At 40.1% G+C, this 24,900-nt stretch overlaps 1 protein-coding gene across 30 annotated transcripts in view; it reads left to right on the forward strand.

The window, feature by feature from the left end:
• The window catches only part of GPHN (gephyrin), a 231,199-nt gene that overhangs the window by 179,518 nt on the left and 26,781 nt on the right, over positions 1-24,900 (forward strand). For 12 of the 30 annotated variants that reach the window (XM_072115197.1, XM_072115191.1, XM_072115194.1 and 9 more), the window contains 3 exons: positions 7,866-7,922; positions 14,997-15,068; positions 19,996-20,037. The exons of 4 other annotated variants lie outside the window; for them this stretch is intronic. In XM_072115197.1, the coding sequence (XP_071971298.1) occupies positions 7,866-7,922; positions 14,997-15,068; positions 19,996-20,037 (171 nt within the window). The remainder of the gene's footprint in view (positions 1-7,865; positions 7,923-14,996; positions 15,069-19,995; positions 20,038-24,900) is intronic. 14 more of the 30 variants (XM_072115201.1, XM_072115205.1, XM_072115203.1 and 11 more) reach the window with 2 other exon arrangements.

Consider the following 24,900-nt stretch of genomic DNA (forward strand, 5'->3'; position numbering starts at 1 on the left):
TGATTCCTGTTCTATTTCTTGGAAATATATTCCTTGTGCTCCGTATATATTCCACCCAAGCCTCGATGTGTCAATGTTTCCCTATATTGTTTATTAACCCATGAACCGTCTTGTAATATACAGTCATATCTGCTTTGTATAAGTGTAATATAATGGGCTCCGTCAATAAAAACCCAAGTGGCCCAGTAAAATGTATAGTGTAATAGCCAGGTCTATTCTCTCGAGTCGCCTAAGAGGGTCACGCACAAGTTTTACCACACATAGAGATCATGAAGGAGTGTCCCCTATTTATAAATGATTCTTGAATGTGTTTTCTCATTTGTTGGAAAATTAAACTTAAATATTCTCAATGTTTCGGCAACCTTGCCTTAGACAAACATCACCTCCATGGCTTCACAATGAGACCCTCTTCTCTATCCTTCACAAATCAGCCTTTATGCTTCAGCAGTCAATGGGCAACCATTGCCTTGAACGTGTAAAATCAAGGCCTTCCCTTGTAGAAACTGCCCGCTGTAGGTTATAGAAGTAGCCCCAAATGGTGGAACCCTCACTATGATCATCATATGCCCCTCCCCCTGAACAAGTCGATTAATATAGGTCATACACAGCCAAATGTGACCACTTGATGAGGAGATGAATCAACAGTACAGCTCTTCAGCCAGACATCGTAGAATAGTTCAGCCACAGGTAAGTTGTATCATGTATAAGCAGCTTTCATCTACCGGTTACTAGCACAATTGGTCTCCATCTCGTAGACTTGATATCTCAAAGATTTGATGTTTCTGATGGTCATGGTGCTAACATTGCTCAGAACTGAGGGCATTTCAGTAGATAGACATCATAAGTTCTGCAGAATTTTCGAAAGGTTAGAAGTCCATGCAAATTATGTTCTCCGTGACCTCGTTTTGCAGTATGTGACATCAGAAATGATTTAAGGAACAGCTTTTTGGTTCACCCCTGGTATTTGGGGAAGGCGTATCCTGTGATTGTTAACTAGTTGCTAGCTGAAGTCTTGGTAGAGCGTCGGCTCTTTCAGCTTCTCTCGCCCATGCAGCTATTCTAATTGCTTGTGCCTGGAAAAAAATTAGTTTTTCCAATGTGACGCTGATCTACAGTTGTCACAGTAGAGGGGGAATGGTTTGGCAGAATATTTGGTCTCATTTGAGGTTGCCAACTCTGTTAACTCCTCTGCAACAGCTGCTGGCACTCCAACTATCATTCTGGGTCTATCGGTGAAAAATAACAAACATTGTCTAAGCTAATGAAGATGAGTTGGTTATTTTAGATTTTTTTTAATCAGGAGTTTTTGTTGATAATTTTTTTTAAGTAACCCGTCTTGGTAGAGATGTTTTTTGTTTTTGGGTCTTGTGAATCAATGGGAGCAATGGTAGTGAAGATACCTCGAAAAGGTATTCTTTTGGAAGGCAGTGGCCCATCCACTTGACTGTTCCCTAATTGTGTCAGAACAGCTTTTCCAGTTGTCTGTGAGACCCTTTAGGTTCGGTATCTCCGCCTAACCCAGACATGTTGCATGATGGTCTGCAGAGCAGCCAATCAGGCAGCTTTTTTCTCCTAACAACCTGGCATGGCTGTCATTGGCCAGGTGGACACCTGGTGGACACAACTGGCCAATCACAGCCATGCCTAGTCGCTAGGGCCATTAAGCTGTTTGATTGCTCTGCAGTCCATCATGCAATGTGTCCAGGTTGGGCAGAGCTGCTGAATGGAGGACGCCAAACCTGAAGTTCAGGTCTGCTCGTCTCTAATGCCTGTAGTTTAAGAATTCTTTAAATATGAAGTTCCTGTGAATAGCTGCAAAATGGCACAATTAACAGAGTTGTAAAGGTTGCCTTACAGTTCCAAAATCACACCACGGGTTAAACCATTATCGTCTAGAGCGGCCAAACAGTAAATCTTGAGTATGTTCTTGAACGTCTTGCTGTCTTGGGCTTCAGGCTTGTTTGACCTTGGTAAGCCCTGAAGGTGAGCAGATCGGTAATGATGGTGTATGTATGATGGTCATGCATAGACTGAAATTATATTTGATAATTTTATTCTTTTTAAACCCATACCTTCCATTACCTACCATTCACGAATAGTCAGAGGATTATACAGCAGAACTATACTGTTTTAGTACACTGCTTATCTATGTCCATAGACCTTGAAAAGAGAGACAGTGAACATGTGTCACCACTGCTATATCCAAACTCTTCTGGAGCGGGGGCTACACTTAGACTACATTTTATCTACAGTTTGAATGGAGACTTAGTATTTAAGCTCCTGTTAAACTCGTCTGCTTGGCCTTGGTCCATTGTACGATCAGTAAGTTTTCAGTGGTTGAACCTCTACTCATAGTTGCTTGACTATTTTTTGTTTTCCAAAACAATAAAACCTTCCCTGGGCGGGTGAATTGCTCCTTCCTCTAGCCCTTTATATGTCATATTGGGATCCACATACTTTGGATTCATGAGAATTGTTGCTTTGGCAGCAGTTACAGGATTAGTAATCTGCTCCTCTAAGGCCGAATGTTGTTCCAAGCTTTTTTGTGATGCTGCCCCAAGCATAACAAATGCTAACAAATATTCGGTATTGGAGCGTAAAAGTGTAGAATTGTACACTTCTAAATATTTAACTTAAATGGGTTTACTTTCATGATTTGAAGAAAATGGCTACTTCCATAAACTACTGGCGTCAAGGGGGGCGGATGCAACTGTATTGCATCCACCTCCGTCCTCCGCTCAGTGTACACCATAGGACGTCCCCAGTGATATTCACCGTCCATATAAGGACATGAAATGCCCTTGGTTAATACCCTGAACATCGGCAGCAGCCAATCACTGGCTGTTGCCCATGTTGCCTCCTGCTTTTAGGGAAAAAGGGTGGAACAGGAGGACGTAACCCATGAGGAGGCCATAGGATACATTCTAGTCCTCTATTGTAACAATACATCTGGCATCCATCTAACGTATTCCTACAACAGAGGGAAAAAAAACTAAGATGCAATATCAGATACTACTTGTCAGGTCTGGTGTGGTGCCATTTATGGGGGAAAAAGCAGCCATGTTTTTCAAATCCCAGACAACCTCTGTAGGTTTTAAAAGAATAGATTATTCTTGCTATTTGTTGTTATTGCATTTACAATAGTAATTTTCACAGAACTCTAGACAGATTTAAGAACCCCCGTGCCACCTAAGTAGTTTGACTTTGTACTATCCCCCAGGGCAGTGATGGAGAACCTTTTAGAGATCGAGTGCCAAAACTACAACCAGAATCCACTTATTTATAGAAAATGTAAGCAGTTACTTGCTCGCTGTTCTTCCACCGCCTTCCATCATGTTGGCCTGGTGAGGACACCAGTTGAAAGAAGGAAGGTTGACTATCATTGAAGCTTCTCTACGAGGTCCCTCTGTGCAGGAACATTTGTGGGATCAGCTGGAGGACCTCCAAAGATAATTCAGCCCTGTTCACACCTTACTCTTCCTGCAGTCCCCAGCAGCCAAGGATGTGTCGCTTAAATCTTTTTGGTCGACCGGGACTGCCCGAGTCCTGTCTAGTGAACTCAATGCTGGGATCATATCCGGGACTCTTTCAGAGAGGACTCCGAATGCCACATCTGATACCCATGCCATGGGTTTGCCACCAATGCCCTAGGGCATTGTCTAATTGTCTACCCATAGCCGTACATTCCGCCGGTGATATCACTTGGCTTTCGGGAACTCTAGCGCATGCGCAATCTGTCTGCGGAGGTGCCTCTTAGAACTATGGACATGTAGGGATTTCTACTTTGGACACAATGACCTGAACCAGAAGGCAGCGACTTCAAGCAGCTAGAAGAGGAATGGGGAGCCTGTAGTTACAATCTAATCTGAAAAAGTCTACATTCTGAATCATTGGGTAAAATCCATTGCTTTCATTGGGGTCTTTCTGGGCAACTATGGCAATGTGTGAAAATAGATGGTATTGGGGGGAAAAGAACAGGAGAGCATGTTCTATAACCGATCCAATGACGGTAAGCTTCATTGTTCCTCAAGGAACATAGGCAGTTTTTGCATCTTTTTGTTGGGGGGGAGGGGGGGAGTTGAAGATGAATATCTGCTAGCGAAACAATCTTTAGGCCACCTTAAGAAATTCATCTTCCATGTTTTGTGTTCTCCCCTGTTTTTTCCCCTCTTATACCTAGACGATCAATTGCCCATTGTTAGAACAACTGAAGCTGCCAATCAAATCATATTGTTGTATGAAATCCTTTGCTTTAAATATCTCATGTCTCTTGTGTATCTGTATACATGGCTGGTGTATGTATCATCTGATATATAGACACAAGAGAAGCTCAGTAGATCAAAGAGTAAGAATATGAGGCTGCACTAAAATGTAATGTAATGTATAGAATTCTGGTCACGTAACATTCACTAGGTAAATAAAGCTGACGTGAGGATGGACTACCCTGACATAGTAACCTAGGACCCAATAAAACAGCACATAGACAATGGAGTTTATGTTTCTGTCTCTGTGTTATATTATCACTAGATCTAGTCCCTGTTAAATCATGTCCTTTGTAGTGATTTTTGCAGTGTAACTCCCGAGCCATTCTCTGGCCAGATCCCAAAGCCCACACTGCGCTCCTAACATTAATCATCTTGTTTGACTCAGAAGCAGGATGCTGGATAAAATGTAGCTAAATCGAAGACCCGAAAATATTCTATTTTTAGGCAACATTACAGTTCATTTAAAAAATAAACGAGCTGTTTCACCTGTACCTAAACATCTACTATATAGAGTAGAATCTTTATACTAGTAAAAAGCACCTTTTCCGTCCCTGTAGTACAGCAGGCTCAGAATCTATAGAGATCCCAAGATTTTGAGACTGTGAAAAACCCATACACCATATATACTTGAGTATAAGCTGACCCAAGTATAAGCCGAGGCCTCTAATTTTACCACAAAAACCTGGGAAAACCTATTGACTCGAGTATAAGCCGAGGGTGGGAAATGCATTGGTCACAGCCTTCCCTGTATATAGCCTGCCGGACCCTGCTCCATAGTTGATAGCCAGCACCTGCCCCCCAGTATATAGCCTGCCAGCCCATATCCCCCAGTATATAGCCTGCCCCAGTATATAGCCAGCCCCCTGCCAGCCACGGGGGAAGCCGGAAAGGTGAGTTTTGATGTATTTTTTTACTCGAGTATAAGCCGAGTTTGGGTTTTCAGTACATTTTTTTGTACTGAAAAACTAGGCTTATACTCGAGTATATATGGTATATAGGTGTATATATATATATGTCAAAATTGGTACCATTTAGCAAACAAATGCGTGCTGCAGATTTTTGGCCGATCTGAACACATGCTAACATTTCAATAAACTTTGCATAAGTCAAAAATGAATACGTGAGACTATGTAAGATATCATCTTAGAGCAATGTGCTTCTTTCTCTGCTCGCTTCGGACATTCCTAATCTGCTTTTAACTGTGAAATCTCTGCTTAATTCTGTCTTTCTCGGAGGATGGACAAAAGCTCATTATATTACATAGAAGTGTATAAGGAGAGGAGGCGGAGGAGTTAGTTAGTGAGTGAGTGGGCCTCCTCCTGTTATTCCATATAGGAAGGCATTTATCATGCCTTGTAAGCCAGCTTTCTGAGGCGAGGCCAGGCCATTGCAACTTTTTGGATGTTTCCCGTACCTCATGCCACTTTTTTGTAAAATGAGCACGGTAGAGTGAAGCAGGGCAGACCAAGGTGGGGAAGACCTGACTAAACTGTCTTATTCAGTGTTACACATATTGGACTACTGATTTGTACAAAGTTTGTTGAAAAGTGAGGTACTGTACACCAACCCGCAAGTCACGTTATGCAATGGATATTTTTGGGTGAAATTTTGAAATACATTTAAATCTCATTTTATTTACTGCTAGCTTTGGGGAAAATGATTCCGCTTCCTCTTCTTTACGCATGGATGAACTTTGAAGGGGTTGTCCACTTTCAGCAAATCGTTGATATTGTTTGTATAAACAAAACAATATAATTGTTAGAATCACAAAATTGTAATAAGGACTATGTGATGTCACATCATTGTGACATAACATGACCAGGGATATATTGAGCCCTGCACCCGTGTGACATCACATGCCCAGGGATATATAACGAGCCGTGCACCTGTGTGTCATCACATGACCAGGGATATGTAACGAGCCGTGCACTTGTGTGACATCACATGACCAGAGATATAATGAGCCCTGCACCTGTGTGACATCACATGACCAGCAATATAATGAGCCACGCACCCGTGTGACATCACATGACCAGGGATATAATGAACCGTGCATCTGTGTGACATCACATGACCAGGGATATAAGGATATAATGAGCCATGCATCTGTGTGACATCACATGACCAGGGATATAATGAGCCATACACCTGTATGACATCACATGACCAGGGATATAATGAGCTGTGCACCTGTGTGACATCACATGACCAGGGATATAATGAGCCATGCACCTGTGTGACATCACATGATCAGGGATATAATGAGCTGTGCACCTGTGTGACATCACATGACCAGGGATATAATGAGCCTTGCACCCGTGTGACATCACATGACCAGGGATATAATGAGCCGTGCACCTGTGTGACATCACATGATCAGGGATATAATGAGCTGTGCACCTGTGTGACATCACATGACCAGGGATATAATGAGCCTTGCACCTGTGTGACATCACATGACCAGGGATATAATGAGCCGTGCACCTGTGTGACATCACATGACCAGGGATATAATGAGCCTTGCACCTGTGTGACATCACATGACCAGAGATATAATGAGCCGTGCACCTGTGTGACATCACATGACCAGGGATATAATGAGCCCTCCACCCGTGTGACATCACATTACCAGGGATATAATGAGCCGTGCACCTGTGTGACATCACATGACGAGGGATATAATGAGCTGTGCACCTGTGTGACATCACATGACCAGGGATATAATGAGCCGTGCACCCGTGTGACATCACATGACCAGGGATATAATGAGCCGTGCACCTGTGTGACATCACATGACCAGGGATATAATGAGCTGTGCACCTGTGTGACATCACATGACCAGGGATATAATGAGCCGTGCACCTGTGTGACATCATATGACCAGGGATCTATAACGAGCCGTCCACTTGTGTGACATCACATGACATGCAGCTGTATGATATCACATGACCATTTTTTACCCACAGGAAGTAAACATTAAAGCTTCCTCTTGACTAACGGCAAGCAGAGAGCTAGAAAATCATGAGGAATTGGTATAAAAATCGTATTTGAAAATTGTATAACTTTTCATAACACAAATAATATAATTTATTTGCTGAAAATTTACAACCCCATTAAAGAACCCTTTTAAATCTACAAATCTTAAATATTTTTTTTTTTATTTTGTAACCCTATTGTAGTTTTTGCATCAACCTAGAACTAGAACTTCTAATTGTATTCCAACAGCTACAAATGTTAAACCGTAAAACCGTCATTGCTCCCATCACCCTCCTGTTAGACGAGATGTTGCATGCACCAGCTATAATTTCTCGGTGTAATATTTGGGTAGTGAAGGTAGAGCGCTGCCACATACCTGATACTTTGGTACTTGCTTGCAATAATATTGTTGCTGTCTGCATGCTTTATGGAGCAACTCCACGTTCTTCACTTCTATTCTGATTTGTCGGACAATCCCGTAAATCCACAGTGCAGTCTGATCATTCCTACAATTTGGTGAGCTTTGTATTTGCATGTTTTTTTTTTTTTTAAATCTGGTGCTTACATTTTTTAAGATCACCAACTTCTGTATTTTTTTTATTTTTTCACTCACTCACTCTATAGCAAGTTAGACGGCCGGAGGAAAGCAAAGTCGTTACTAATAGAGTCGGATCCTTCAAAGTAAATATGTTTTGATTGTTTCCTTCCATCGCGTTTTTATTTTATTTTTTTTCTTTTATCTCTATTTTTTCATCCTTCGAAATTTTTTTTCATTTATGGTAAATTTATTCAGTGTATTCACCGTGATTTTTTTTTTTATGTTTTCATTTGACTGCTGTTTTTTTTTTGTTGTTGTTGTTGTCATGTCAATGGTTAAAAATTGCCAACCCCAATCTAATCTTAGACTATAACATGCGATTAAATATAATATTATTATTTAGGGTTCATATAAAAGTTTTTGAAATGCAACGCCCAATATTATTCCTTAGCCTTTTGAGTAATTAGTGCAATAAAATTTTCGAAATGCTTTGCCATGTGTTTTATGAAAGCTATTATTTTTTTGCACTATTATTAAAACTAATAAATTGTAAGGATGCATTAAAGCTTGAACTTTTCTTTAGATTTGAGGTTTTTACCCCCCAAAAAAGTAATAATTAAAATTATAACAGTATAAAGAAAATAAAAAAGGTAATGTTATGTAGGAACATAAATGAAGGCTGATGTAAAAAAAAAAAAAAAAAATTGTAAAATTAATGGATGCACCAAACCATAAGTTAAATAGGTTGTTTAGGGATAAGAATTATATGGCTGCCGGGGATTAAAAATGCAATAAAATACTTATACTCACCTCCTCCAGCACTCCTGTTCTCCTGCAACGCCTCACACCGCTGATTGCCTCTGTCCTGACCACCGGCGCGCACCGACCTGAACTCCTGTAGTAGAAGCCACTGCAGGCAGTCAGAGGCTGACATTGACGGGCGGTACCATGGGAGAACAGGAGGAGGTGAGTATAAGTCATATATCTTTTTTTTTTTTCATCCCAGGGCAACTCCTTTAAAGAGATTTCCTAACTTACTGGTATTGATAACCTATCCTTAGAATTGGCCTTTAGTATGAAATCAGTGGGAATCCCAACAGTTTTGAATTTCTCCAATCAGCTGAATCCAACTCCGTTCCTATTCTGTAGGTCATCAAAAAGCTCAAAAACCCCTATACTTTAGAGATCTGTAGTGACTGCATTAGCTCTAATGGTTCTTATACCCTTGTTTTAAAATACCGTAATATCCAAATAAGTGAACCCAGAACCTCTAAGGAACTAGAAGCACTTCAGGCTCATTTGCAAAATTTTAATAGCCTTTTTTTAAAAAAAATAAAACCAGGGCATAAGAAGCTAAAAGAAGAGCAGACCCTGCCATAGGGAGCACACACCAGTATGTCAATGTGAATTCTTAAAGGGCATCTAGCATCAGATAACCTCATGGTAGATGCTCATTCTCACCTCCCCATCCTGTCCCCATTGCCAATAATGTTATTTTTTTCATCATTTAGAAGTACCGATTTGCATAGATATAAAGCTTTATAACCTATGCTGCACTCCCCCTCAGCCGATTGGCACGCCCACCCAACTAGGATGCCAGGTTTCCCCAACTTTTAACAACCTGTGCTGTGTATGTCCAGAACCCCTTTATCCACAGTTCACATCCAGATGCAATATTTTGGTTGGTATTTTAGTATCTCTTGTCCATGGGCCATTTTTTGGATAGGGTATAACTGCAGAATACCATGGGTTATGAGAGTTGTTCTAGTGAATATTGAACACTAAATGCCAAGTCATTGCAGAATCAGGGATAGACCTCAGGAATATACATAGAGAAATCATAAAGTATATATAAACTTTTTGTATAGTCTAAAGCAGTGATGGCAAACCTATGGCACGGGTGCCAGAGGCGGCACTCAGAGACCTTTCTGTGGGCACCCGGGCCATCGCCCAGCACACCAGATAAGACTCAAAGAATCTTCCGGCAGTGCCAAGCAACTTAAAAGATGCTGCTTTCAGTCATATTTTGATACTTACTTCGCTACTTGGGAGTGTAGGAAGAGGGAGAATTAGACAGGGTCGAATTATTTTAGGACTTCCTTCTGGCCCCACGATCCTGTGTACAGAGGGACACTGGAAAGAAGCTAAAATGATGAAAATTTTCCATCTTTCTACTGTGTTAGTGTCCTCAGAAGGCCAATATGAACTAAAAGTTGAACAGGGAGCAATAGGTTACTGCTTTAATTTTTGGTTGGCACCTCGCAATAAATATGGGGGGTTTTGGGTTGCAGTTTGGGCACTCGGCCGCTAAAAGGTTCGCCATCACTGGTCTAAAGTATCAATACATTCTATATCATTTGACAACACATTGATAGAACACTTCCTCCAATCTTTAGGCACCTTTCTTTACCTTCTTTTGGTTGGCTATTTTAGAGCAGTTTCTCTGTCAAAAGATTGGTCCATCTTAAAGTCGCCGCTAGGGGAATTCATGTTTACCCTTAAAGAAATTGTAACATTTATCAGACGCTTGAAAAGGACAAGATGATTAATTATTTTTTTAACATTCAGCCTAAAGCTATCGACATACATGTAGCAGGAGTACAAGTAGACCCTCCCTTCTCCTGGTCCATCACTAGAAATGAGTGGACTTGATGGTTGGGTTCCCTCCAGCCAGTCATAGCCATCGCTATTTGCTATTACTGGATTGACTGTTCAGCCGGCAATATATGCCGAACCTAACCAATGGGTGCGCTCATCTCTATGCTTTACAACTTATTATAACTGATACAAAATGGAGGTCTTCTGTAGTTACTTTTCTCCACCCTAATATATTAAACATAATGACAATGGTGTGAACTTACTACTAAAAATAAGTCAATGAAACCCAATAGACCGAGCCACAAACTGTGGGAAACAATGGGTAATTAATCATCCCGAACTTTTTGTATACTGAGAACTTGGAAAAATACCTGGATTTCTTTTAGGCCATGAAGCACAGGATAATTATACTTCTCCACTGATGCATTGTCGTAGCTCCTAAAACTGCTTCTATTTTGGGTAATATAGGATGCGTCCTAAGCTCGTCTCTTAATGACACACTGACTGCCTAATTAGCGTGTAGGAAATCATGTATCAGTAGTTTCTTTGTAGAGGATTTGTCACTCTGTGGACTTGTAAACACTAGAATAACATTTCCAACAAAAAAACATGACACTTATTGGAAGAAAATCTAAATTTACATTCAAACCTTTTTATTGGGTACATTTTTGAATAATAAAATTTACTAATTAGATTTACATCCCGCGTAAATATGGATCATATTGACTTTACCATAATAGAGTTTAGTGGTTGACCCGTTCCAGGAATACAAACGATCTAAGCCAGAGATTCTATCGAACCCTAGGGGGTTCAGTGAGTCGGTGTCAGGGGTTCGGCGGAGCCTCCGCCACGGAGGTCAAGACATCCAGATATTTGATTTATCACTAAAGAAGGGTTTGGTGAATGTGCATATGAAACTGGTGGGTTCGGTACCTCAAACAAGGTTAAGAACCACTGATCTAAACTGAGATGTGCTGCAATCTGTACAAGAAACTACTGAACATAGAATTTAAAAAAAATAGCAAAAATATATTGATTTTCTCCACCAAAGCCATCTCTTCCATCTATCGTTTTGTGTCATTGATTTGGGGGTTTTTAGAATTTTTTTTCTTAAGCGCCCACTTATCCCAAGCAATCAGTGTTAGTTTTGGCTGCCAAGCTTATACTTATTCTATCTACTTTCACAAGAGCAGCACCAGATTGTTTGCTCCAGCCCAAGATCACTTACCTGACAATACAAGTCATATCCGGTGCTGACATGAGTAGAATATTTTGAAGGATGCATTGAGTTGGTGAAAGGTTATGGGAAAATTAGGATAGCACAAGGCGCCAAATTTGATTGCTATTCTTTACACTGGATAGGATATGGGAATCTGATTGGTGAGGGTGCGACTATTGGGACCTCCAACTATCTCAAAGAACCCTAGCACAAAGTGAGGGTATCTCTGGGACTTCTAGCCAGTGAATTGGATGAGGCACTTGATATGGTCGGCAATTTCCAAAGCTTCCATTGTGTTGACGGGAATGACGTCTCCGGCTGTGTGCAGATCAGCAGGTGGGACCAGTCTCAACTTCAGAGAGTGGGGGGCGTGCATATATAATTAGTCTTCACAGTCAAGAGGCGCTCCGGTGACGTAGGGTCATTAGCATATTTTCTCCTGAGTTCTTTCTCCTGCAGTTCCTGAAGTACAGAAAACCTGGCCAAGTAAGTTTGGGCAGTCTACCATCAGAAATTCTGTCGGTAGATGTCCTTTAATCTACCACCAGGATGAAAGACTGTATGGAAATGAGCCTGAGGGGCTCCAGGCTCCATTGACACCTAAGGAGCCCCTCAGGCTCATTTGTATACAGTCCTTCATCCTGGTGGTAGATGCCCTTTAAATCACTTACCCCAACGATTATCTGATTATGAAGTTATAAGATTTCCACTAAAGATTTGAAGGTCCAAATTTCCCACTGAAAACTTTACATACATAAACTGTTGTAATCATACTTTTTTTTAAATAAAACAAAACCGTGAATGGGATTTTACCCCTTTAACTAAAGCATCATTTATGCAGTCTTGTCTTGAAGCGAATTAACAGAACATCTAATATTATGTTACAGTCGTATTGTAGCGTCTTCTGTTATTTTTGGTTTTGGCAAGAAACCATCCATTGAATAGACTCCGCAGAAAGTTACTCCGAAAGTGCCATTAGGAGACCTTCTTTCTCTCATTAGAACAGTAAAATGTACACATTTTATTGCTTTTATAGACTTCTTATTGTTTGAGAAGAAAACTGCTCATTAAATTATAGAGTTCATCAAAAATCGAGGCCACCGCCCTATTTCAGAGCTTTTATTTTTTTAAGAAGCCAAGTAGAACTATATGCTATCCTGCACTACCTAATCAAGAAGAGCGATGCTTTATAATTAAGATTTATTTTTTGAGGATATAAAAAACAATTAGAAAATCCTTCGCAAGTGAATATGTTGTAGATGGGACGGTCTTCTTAATATACCTAATTAACTACTACCAGTATGTTGTCAAACAGCTGAAGACTTTCCAGATTATGTTTCTTTCATGGCCAAGGGTGGTGGCATCATCCAGAAAGTCAACTTTGAAGTAAGTGTAAATTTTTTTTATAAAGTCAAGGAGGTGGAGAGATTAACACTAAATTCAAACTTTCTCTGTCTCAGGACACCCCTTCACTGTTATTGATGTCTTGCACCCAGAGACCTCGCTAACCAGATCTCCTTAAGACTGGTGCATGATGTAAGCCATGGTAGGAGGTGTTCAGAAGCAGGGAGAGCTTGACTTCACCGTTAAACTCTCCGTCTCCTTGACTTTATACTACCAAATCACATTTCACTTCAAAGTTGATTTTCTGGGTGATGGAACCACACTGGGCTATGAAAAGAAAACATGATCTGTAAGGTGTAAAGCTTCTAGAAAACATACTGGTAGTAGTTTATTAGACCAGTTTCTGATGACGGGTTCCCTATAACGTTTCATGATCTGTAAAATATATCCCACACCAGAAATCGATCTCCAAGTTTGTCGGTTTTCAACTGGGTTGTGTAGTGGGATATTTATCATTATTCCATTATAGATATGATTGCATAAGGACTTGATTCTGCGCTGGCGTATCCTACCCTACTGTCGATGACATTAATGTGGACTTGAAACAGGGGCAATATTGGAAAAGCCAAGTGACTAATTATCTTAGAATTCATCTTTATTATGTTTTTCCTTTTGGAATTCAGACATCTTCATATATATATATATTATTTATATTATATTCTCCTGAAAAGAAAGGATTCTATGTTTCCTATAAAACATGTGTATGCCTTAGGCCTCCTTCACACAAACATATTTTTCCTGTAGCTGCAAAATCGGGCTCTGTTGGCCGTTTCTACGGCCTGTGTGTCAACTGTATTATTCCGCAGACTGAGTCGTATGGCCGCTACAACGCACCATATGTAAACAATATGTCATCCGTTTTTGCAGATCTGCAAAACGATTTACCTGTAGCTTGTCCCGACCCCTTGGAATGTCACATGATTATGTCACCTAGCAACTGAGCCACAAATCTGGATTTTATATGGATAAGCATCTCGGGTAGATTGGCAAAGTTTGCTTTCACACCTTCTGGAATGATTCTAGTGAATAGATACAGTGCATACATAGGGGGCCACAACATCAACCATTTTCTTCCATTGCAAAAGACATGGTGGTCTGCCCTACCACCCATGAACTTGTAGATGGTGTCTCTCGGGAAGATATGGGTATGATGGGGATTTTTCTTTTCATTCTTCATGAGTGGTCTACCCTGCCATTCATAAACTTGAATATGGTTTCTCCCGGGAAGATCAGGGTGTGATAGGGCCATTTCTTTTCATCCTATTTGGGACGTCTACCCTACCATCCATGAACTTGTATATGGTTTCTCTCAGAAAGATATGAGTGTAATGGGGCCATTTAATTTCATCCTACATGGGCTGTCTACTCAAGATGGTGTCTCTTGGGAACATATGGATGTGATAGGGATTTTTATTTTTATCCTAAATGACTGGTCTACCCTTCCATAGATGATATTGAAGATGGTTACTCTCAGGAAGAAATGGGTGTGATGGGGCCATTCCTTCTCATCCTACATGTGCCAAACTAATGGTTACCATAAGAACATTCTTTATGTTAATCCAGGATAATTATAATGATATATTATCGAATGTGCAATTCCATGATTAGTGGATTAAAAAAATTAAGTTTGGTGCATCCAATAATTATAGTTGAACTTTTTTTGCATTCTTTATACTCAAGGCAGGAATAAAGCCTAAAAGGCTGACACTAGGTACACAGGTAAGATCACACAAAGACCTAGAGCTATAAATGATAAAATCACCATATACCGTCAATCTTGGTAGGTATTTTCAATAGATGGAGTTGGCAATCACGATTCTAAAAATGTGCACCATCATTACCCGTTTTGTCACAACTGCCTCCGTGCATGTTCCATATATTATTGCTTGCTGAATGGTAGCAGTAAATGTTATAAGCTGAATCAAAAGTTTTTATTCATTCTTTTTTTTAAGAAACAGGATGCTTTTTCAATTGATTTTCTGATGTCCACATATAGCTTCATCGAAAACTGGAGAATCTCAGAGATCACCTGCAAGGCAATGACAAGGGATACTCTCTCCGAGTAAATGTACGATTTAACTCGGCGATTTTTATTTCTATTTTTGTTTCTTTTCATGCATCTGTATTTTTTTTTTTTTTCATTTACTTTATGATAGCCGGTAACACCAACAAATCGAAATATTCACCACCACCCTATTCCTCCATTTTATTCTTTTGTATGTGTATTTAGCAGGGGTTTCATTTGAATATGCAGAGACCGAATTCTGAAAATATGGACTCTCATAGCACTTGGATTATATGTCTTTTTGCATGGAAAATTATTGTTGTATGGTTGTCTGTTGATTTTAAATTACACCATATATGTGAAAATAACCTTACTCTACAAAGTCCTCGAAGAGTCCTTTTGACTAAAGTGATATAGTAACTCATCACAGTGTCCGCTGCTCTAGAGAAAAAATCCTCGACTCAGTTGGGGGGTAAATAAATTGTATACTCTCCCTGCTTTGGCTCCCTGTTCCAGTGCCATTACCTTTCTTAACACTGTGCACACCCGATATGATGGGATCCTAAGCCACTAAGACGAGGAATTGGCTGCAACTATCCTTGGATTCCTGTTGAGTAAACAGAAAAACTGTGTTGCTTGGAACAGGAGCCAGAGCAGAGAGTGTATTTTATTTTTTATTTCTCCCCTTTCTGACTTTTTAGGTTTTTTAAGTGAACTCAAAATATCCCTTTAAGAGTTGAGAGGACCATAACTAATGTCTAAAGTTGTTTCAAAGTTATCATTTAAACCATATTGTTTGAAATTTTACACCAGTTGAGCATTTCAGTTTTTACCTGGAAATGGCTCTCGGTGGCTTCATGAACTTTGTACTATAGTTTGTACTGTACATTGTCATTGAACATGTATGGACATTATGAAGTATTGTTAAAGAAAATGTGAACTATAGTATCCAATATTCTTAGTTTAAAGGGGTTATCCAAGAGTAGCAATAAATTAAGAGACGGGCTGGGGCAGGCTTTTTAAAAACTCACCTCCTCCGTAGCCATCGATGTTACGCGCAGTCTGTCTGATCCGTGCTCCTGTTTGTTTACAGGGGCGCGGAAGCTGCAATAGGGGAGCTTCTGGCCGGCAGGGGTGGCCAGCCACTCCCATCCATCCCTACCTCTCAGCAATGTAGGCGCTGGGATATGGTGATGGGTGCGAGTGGCCGGCCATCCAAAAGCTCAGTGAGCGCAGACTCCGTGCCCCTGTAAACAAACAGGAGCACGGATCAGACAGACTGCGCGGAACATCAAGGGCTACGGAGGAGGTGCATAACCCCTTTAAAAGTTGGTTAGCCCTCAACCCTCCTATGTCTCTTTCTGCTTCTGGCCTTCTGTCTCAGGCACGTTTGTTTGCAGTAACCTCAATTATTTCTGTTGAGTTAGAGAAGGTTGTCCCATCAGACAATGGGGAGTGTAGTCTTTTATCTGTTACAAACATTATTATAGTTTCAAAGTATTATTGCAGAATGGTATGTGCCGGTGAAAGCACCAATGCCACCAAAGTTTTTTTTTAACCTAAATGGGACAGTTCTGTAGACCCCCTCCTTGGCCCCCATGCTCTCCTCTAATAACTGTTCTCTAATACTTGCGGTGGCTATGAAATCTTTAAAAAAGTATCTCTGTTGTGGCTTCACATTAGATGCAACTACACAGATATTACAGTATCTATAAATAGGTAGACACAGTGGACAACAGCTGAGAAGTAGGAGCCATAAAAATGTACACCAATGGTTGTATCGTGTCTGCTGTAACTTATTATAAGATTACAAAATTGTAAAACAATAAGTCCAAAAAGTTTGTGCGAACAACTGCCCTTTAAATGGTTTGTGAAGCCGATACAATATGTGATGGACAATTTCATATCCCTTTTAGGTCTTGGTAAACCTTTAGTCAATGGATTAAACTCTTGGTCTGTTTTAACATGTTTATTAATTTCTTGTGGTGTGACTAAACACATTGCTTAGTTGACAAGTGTTGGCAAAATCGGTGAACTTGTTTTTATGTGTTTGGCCCCCTTTAGGACAAAACTATTTAAATTCTGGCAATAAATTCCAAAAAATAAATACAAATATATAAAAATAATAATTCAATCATTGACCTAAGTGATTTGTTTTAAAACACTTCTTCTGGATCAACCTGACCAAATGATAGAGTGAGCTAGCCTGAGTACTTTGAGTACTTGAGTTATTTCGTACTATGTTCTAATGTTGTAGTATCTAAATGTTTTATGTATAAACCTCCCATGTATGTAAAATTAATTTTACGTTGGTGCTTTGTATATGTTAAACACAGAAAACGGTTGCCCAAACGAGAAATATGATTGGTTAGCTGTTATCGATAGTATGTCGAGTCTTTTGACCATCTACATTTGTATAAATCAACAGAATTTGTTGATTTGGCCAACCATTTATTTGCCAAAGAATACTTGGCCCACATCGGAAAAATGGAAAAGATCGGTCAAGTTGAATACACGTTGTTGCCAAAAGGAAAATATTCTGGATAGACCAAATTTACCTACTGCTTCTTCCCTTGCTTGAAAACTCTGTGTACATGATACATTTTTTTTAATGTTCTTTTAGTAGCCAGCCAAGGGTTTCCTATTTTTATCTATCGTATATTATTATTACCACCGTTTTCGAATAGATTTTCTTTTTTAGCTTTTATTATTCAATTGAATTGCATATATATTTTTCTAATTTCTTCCTGCATCGTTTGCATAGACAATACAAGGATAACATTGCTTTATGGTTTTAGGAATGAGTGATGTCAGTTGACTTTTATAGTCTCCGGGATGTAAGGACATTAAGCCCCCTATTGCAGGACCATTGAGTCACAACTGAAGTTTTCTATGCGTAGATCAATATTTTATGCGACATTAAATAAAAACAAAAAGCTAATAAAAAAGAAAGAAACCATTGGCTTTCATGAAGCAATCTTTGACCCATGAAAGTGGTTGTTCCATGAGCGGACTCGAAGTGCAGGTTCGGTGTTTGGGTGGATTCCTCCTGACTCGGACTTATTTCCGGATTTACAGCCAATCCAGCAAGTTAACGCCTCTAACAACTAGCCATGATTATGATTGGCCAACTCTTCGGAGGTTGGAATTTCTTACTTGGACATGAACTCTTATATTTTTTATTAAAATAGTTGGCATAGTATTTGTAAAAAATATATAGCTTCCCCAGTGGCCTAGATTGACCACATAATAAAAAAATTTGTGGTTGTAATTAGAAGTTTCTCATGGATTTTTTTCACCGACTTAAATACTCGAGCGCACATTTTTTTCCCGTCGACTTCGTGTCTTCCTTGAGAACATGTAGATGTTCCATTAGGTCGTCTTCTATCTAGATTTTCTTGTTAAGTGTTGTTACTGCTGTAATTTGTGTGCGTTCTATATCGAGCATGCCGATGTTGTTCTACTTTACTTCCTGTATCAGTCACTGTATCAAATATGAACTTATGTTGTTTGTTGGTTAACTTTATTCCGGGGCTACATGGCACACATTATTATGAATTTGGGTCTTTTCTATAATTATGAGTGTCAAGATTTTTCAATCTGTTTGCCCTAGGGCAGTGGTGGCGAACCTATGGCACGGGTGCCAGAGGCGGCACTCGGAGCCCTCTCTGTGGGCACTTAGGCCATCACCCTAGCATGAAGTTCACCAGACAGGACTGAAAGAATCTTCCTACAATGATAGGCAAATTTGCCCTCCACCTTTCAACTGCGTTGGTGTCTTTAGGAGGCTGAACGATTAAAAGTTGTCAAAGAACAAGGATAAATAAATTTCTGCTTAAATTGCTGTGCTGGCACTTAACAATAAATAAGCGGCTTTTGGTGGAAGTTTGGGCACTCAGGCTCTCAAAGGTTCGCCATCACTGCCCTAGGGCCTCTTTAGTGGACTGTTCATTGATACCGGTGATTATTTTAAAAAAAAATGTATATAATGGCCTATGAGAGCAATTAGAAACAGTATCAAATTCCTTCGGGAAGAAAAGGCCTCCATGCCTTGAAAAAAAGGAGAAACTTTGCAATTTGTCTGATTTAAAATTAATTTATCATTTTGCGTCTTCAGCTCCTTAACATACCTACAACAAACAGACAACAAACAAACCTATCTCTGCCCACAGTAATATTTAATATTTGGGGGATTTTTGGCATTACTTTATTTTTTACTACGGTTGAAAAAACGGAAGGACAGATGGAAGGATTTTTAACCACCGGATCAGACTGCAGTAGGCTTGTTTGTTGTCTGTTACCATGCCAACACAAAATCCTGTATAGTATCTAAGTGGTGGGCAATTTGTAAGTACAACCCATTGCAAAATTGCTCAATTCATTGCTAAGGCAGTAACTTGACCGTCTTCACTTGATTCATGGCAGTGATGGTATGCTGTAGCCAATCAGTGGCCTCGGTGTAGTCGGCATGTGTGACATGTGACCACTGGTGCCACGAATGGCCTCGCAATTTCCAAAGACTGTCAGGACATACTGGGAATTATACTTTTGCAGCTGATGAAGAACCACAATGCAAAAACATTGCTATATAAAATTTTTTCAAAAATGTTGTTGATCGTTATGTTAACAAACCTGTTTATTGTTCTCGAAACGTGCATTGTATGTAAACTGTTATATATTAACTGTTTTAAAGCCGTCGGCAAAGTGAAAGTTCGTATTTAATGTGTAATCTTTGTCCATGTTGCACATGCATATATTTTATAATCCTTAGTTTAAAAAAAAAAGAGAGCCTTGGCTCCCATTGGCTGATTATTATGCATCTTTAAGTAGCAAAAAAAAATGTCTCATTGAAGATCAAAAAATCTTTTGTCTGTGATTCTAAATGAACCCCCTGCTATTGTTTTTGTGCTGGATCCACCTTTACAGAATTTCTTCCGTTGACGCCATTCCTTATTTAACCGTGTTTTCTTTTCCCTCACTGCACAACCAGGCTCGGCTTCCTTCCTGCTCATCCACCTATAGTGTTTCGGAGGTATACTTGCACGTATTTTCTTTTTTCTTTCCACATAGTTCACACGCTCACCCTCACCTCCACCGTGTGTTTCTTTTTTTTTTTTTTTTGCCTTGAAGTTGGGGGGAAAAAAAATGATTGTATCGGACAAAAATCTGGATATTTGCATGCTCACCTCGCTCTTGTGTTTGACATTTGTTTGATTTTCACTGTGGCTGTTTGTAAGAATCACAAATGTAGATTGTAAATCTGAAATGCTCGCTATTAATTCACCAAAAAGTTGATATTTCAAAAATAAGAGTTTGTCCCGTGCCTAGACTCAGTTATCTTATCAACCCTTATGTTTTTGAGAAAATTATGATTTTTAGTATTAATTGGTGGTCTCCAAAAAGATGGCCTGTCCATTTGTAACCATTAACTGGACCCCACAATCGTTAGATGTTCAGTGAGACACCTTAAGTAATATTCCAGACACAGTAGCAGTAGCTTCGAAGGATAGGCCATCAATGCCAATTCCTAGGAAAACTCCTAGAAGTGGGTTATTTTGCAAAGGCCTGAGACTGGGTGGAAAATTAAGATATATACTCACCTCTTCAACACTCCCTTTCCAGTGCTGTCCAGGTGTCTCACTGGTCTTTCTTTTTAGTGGATCTCCCGATACCCGGCAAATCTGGTCAGCCAATCACTGACAGAGGCGGGTCACTGATGATGACGATGATTTAATCAGAGGGACCACTAACTTCCTAGTGGTTTGTCCAGTGTCAAAATGATATTGGTGGGGGATCAGTGAGGTTATTAGTCTTTATTTTATATTTCAACCATTTTCAGGTCTTTGTCAAACTTTTTCACCTGCCCTAGAACATAAGAATTCCGGTGTGACTTTACTTATAGGATCCGTAAAGCTGAGATATTAGGTGCTATATGGTGAGGTATATGGTGAGGACCTATGGCTAACATGGCCATTTTTCTCCCCTTGCCTCCACCCAAACATTTTCCTTTTTCAGCTTCCTGGATCTATGTAAATACACCATGCGGCAAGTATGAGTAAGGGCTAAGTACAGTTATGGGCTTTTCTCATGAAATAGGTTTTTTGTCCGGGTCACATGGAGTATATTATACTTTACTCAAACTCCAAACACAGTAGAATTATACTGTATGACCTGGCTTTATCCAGGCTCTTTTTGTTTCTATACATTAAGTTAGTCGAGAAGAGCTTTCTGCTTTTACTCATATAGCATTAGTCCGATAGAGCAGATCTCAAGACTGGAGCCAACTAGTGTATTGAGGTCCACAGGTGAAACATAACCATGTATCAGGCCTTGCAGAATGCTGTGAAGTCATTGTCAGAGCTTTACATACTGGTTGACCAATCCATGCAAATGCCATCTTACAAGTTGACCTCTTTAAAATTCATGCATCCTTTTGAGTATCTCTGAGACGTTCAATGTGTTGTCTGATGGTAGGAAAACGGGTCTTTTGCTACAGAAGCCAGTAGCCCTCTAGTTAGTTCCTGGACAAGAGTTATGCTCTTTCTGAGAAGTATTAGTAGGTCCTGTTACCTAAAGAAACTACAGAAATGGCAATTCTACTTTAGTGGGTTAATATTTTTACACCTTGCGTCCACTTGATCTTCACTTATCTGCCGTGATCAGGAATCTATAACAAACCTATGTTCTGATAGAAAAGATGATGTGATAGAGTTTGGGGTGGGGTTAGGTTCTAGATCCCTAGTAAAGCTCATGTGGCTTCAGATTCAGTTTAGGGTTTCTAAGATTAATAAAAGTCCTTTATAAATAGCTTTTGAATTTGTTTTTGGTGGTGGTGTCTTCTACCGTGTGTCAGAGTAATGTATGATAACGGGGGAGATGCTGAGCTCTCGAAATGTAGGCAATAGCCAATAAATCAGTGGACATTTTAGGGGATCTATTAGACTTTGGTTGTAATTGATTTAGACTGGACCAAACACCCCAAGTCAACTGTCTGCGGAAGGAGGTCTGGTTTGGCTTACATCCTAACCATGCTACATGGCCTGTTAAAGGGTCAAACATTGCCCTATAGTATTCCTACCTGCCACCAGGTATAGCTTTTGTAGGATGTGGTTTTGACAAGTTGCAGTTGGTATCGTATACTACAAATTAAGAGTCGGGAGGCAATCCTGCTCCGTAATTCATCAGACTAATAAGCATGGGGCCAGAGTATTTTCCTTTTGTAATGTACAGAAGCTGGCAGCTTTTTATTAGCACTGTGACAGGGTTTAGTTATTATTCACAATTCTTTTTATTTTGTGTTTCATCTCACATTGTGATTAATGTGCTGTGATGCTACAGTAGCTATTCCCAGCTGCCAGGGAATAATACGAGATCCAGTCATCTGGCCCAGAATCCTGCACGCATAAATATCCTGGCTATAGTTTTGTTGGCCATATAGCGTCAACAACTGTCTTTCTGGCTTTAATATATGGCGTTTGTATATCTGTGGTTTGTATAGCTCATATTTTTACCTGGCCAGAGTCGGCTCCCAGATTCTTGGCCACAGTGCAAAATCGGTGCCAGGACCCTTTCACTTGTGAAGTGCAATGACTGTACAATAGATAGATATTAGATAATAGAGTGGCGTGAGAATGTATTTGTCATGTACTTGTCACACTCCGGAATTGTTTCGCATCTTCAAACAGAGGAGGTATTTTGGCTCGCTCTTCTTCACAGAATCTCTGCCACAGTGAAGGGCATTGGAGCATGAACTATCCATCTAAGCTTCTGCTAAATGAGAACACAGTAGGACATTGGTTTGGCCACTACAAAACTTGCAAGGGTTTGTCTACTTTCCAATGTCCCTCACTGTGAAATTCATGTCCCTGACCAACCTGACGTGTGAATATCTTTCTAGCTGTCCTTTAATTGGGGCAATAATAGGTGTGCGACATATAATATTCCGTGTGTAATACACCATCCCTTTTATTTTAGTTGGTTTTGTTTTGCTTAATAATTACTTTGTGCCTTTAGGTTCTTTTACACCGGCCATGACTTGCACCAACAAGTAGATAAGCCCTTTCCTCTAAGTCGTTGGTAGTGAACCCTATGGTATGTGTGCCACAGGTAGCACTCAGAGCCATCTATGTGGGCGGCCAGACCATCACCCCAGCAAAGAGTTTGCCAGGTTTAGTTACTCAAGGCCTCCTCCTGCAGTCCTGGGTAGCCCAGGATGTGTTCAACGTTATTTTTAAGTGACACTTCCTGGGAATGCAGGAGGAGCAGGGAGGTGTGGATATGGCTGGATTAGCATTGGAGCTCCTGCCCCGCAATTCTTCCTGTAATTGGGGACTCTTGAGGGAATCTACAATGATAACCCGAATTTACCCTCCTTCTTTCAACGGTATTGGTGTTTTCAAGGTGCCAATACGATTGAAAGCTGTGACAGAGAAGGGAGCAATAGTTGTTTTTTGGCTGTAGTTTGAGGATTCGGCAACTAAAATCTTCAACATCACTTCTCTACAGAGATTTGACCCCTGAATAGATATTCCCTACACCAGTGGTGGCGAACCTATGGCACGGGTGCCAGTGGCGGCACTCCTAGCTCTTTCTGTGGGCACCCGGGCCATCACTCCAGCACGCCAGACAGGACTCGAAGAATCTTCCTGCAGTTCCAAGCAACTTAAAAGAAGCTGCTTTCAGTCATATTTTGATACTTACTTTGCTACTTGGGACTGTAGGAAGAGGGAGAATAAATAGACAAGGCCGAATTATCTTTGGAGGACCTCCTGCTGGCCCCTATAGGTCTACAGAGGGACACTGGAAAGAAGCTAAAATGATGCAAATTTCCCATCTTTCTACTATGTTGCTGTCCTCAGGAGGCCAATATGATTGTTGAAGAACAGGGAGCAGTAAGTTAATTTTTGGTTGGCACCTCGCGATAAATAAGGGGGTTTTGCGTGTCTTTTTGGACACTCGGCCGCTAAAAGGTTCGCCATCACTGCCCTACACCGTTCAATACAAACCCAATTAGCCGGCCAATAAGCATTGTCTTGTTGGTCAGCAGAATATTTATCTGATGAACTGCTCAATGAAGCACGTGTCCTATATTTCCAGTAGAATCCATGTGAATTCCATAAAATGTATATGGTCAGTTCTGGAATTCACAACATTGGAATTCGACATGGATTGTCAAAAATCAGTATTAAATTCCATTGTGTAAAGATACATTTAGATAAAGTTTGTGGGAATGCTTATTCCCACAATGCCATCATTAACACCTTACATTTGCCCTATATGTCATTGTCTTGTTGTCCAACCCAATAGAACTTAGGAACATGAATTCTTCCAGAATTTACGGTTCACTCAATGGTGGCCAGTTTCTTGGCCCGTTAAGCAGCAAACATAACCACACCGTCACACAGCTTCTTGATGTTCTTTTAGCCCACTCCATGACCCACAACGACCCCCTTCATGTCCTTTTCACCAAGGTCGCATAAGTGGGGAAATAGTCACAATTCCTGGAAATGCGACTTTATTAAGGATTGTACTCCACTTCACGATTTGGTGAATTTTTTTTTAGCAGACTAACCAGAACGTATCCTCGTAAAAGGCCCGTTAGATCTCATTGCATCCTATATTTAGCATTTTCTGGATGCAAGGGAAATCTTTCTTTACTACTGTTGGAGGCGGGATTAAAGTGTTGTATATAATTGTTTTGTTCCATTTTATTTTTTTAGTTGTCAGATTATTAATATGCTTACGGAATATCCACTTTCTACATGTCATTTCTTTTTATTTGTTGAGATGTGAATCACGTCAGAAGATAATTTTGGCCCCAAAAGGAGAAGAGTTCACCAACTAAACTCCTTAAGCACATACAGCAGTATTTTGATAGTTGATTTTCTTTAATCGT

This window comes from Engystomops pustulosus, chromosome 7, assembly GCF_040894005.1.
Source record: "Engystomops pustulosus chromosome 7, aEngPut4.maternal, whole genome shotgun sequence".
Lineage (NCBI taxonomy): Eukaryota > Metazoa > Chordata > Amphibia > Anura > Leptodactylidae > Engystomops > Engystomops pustulosus.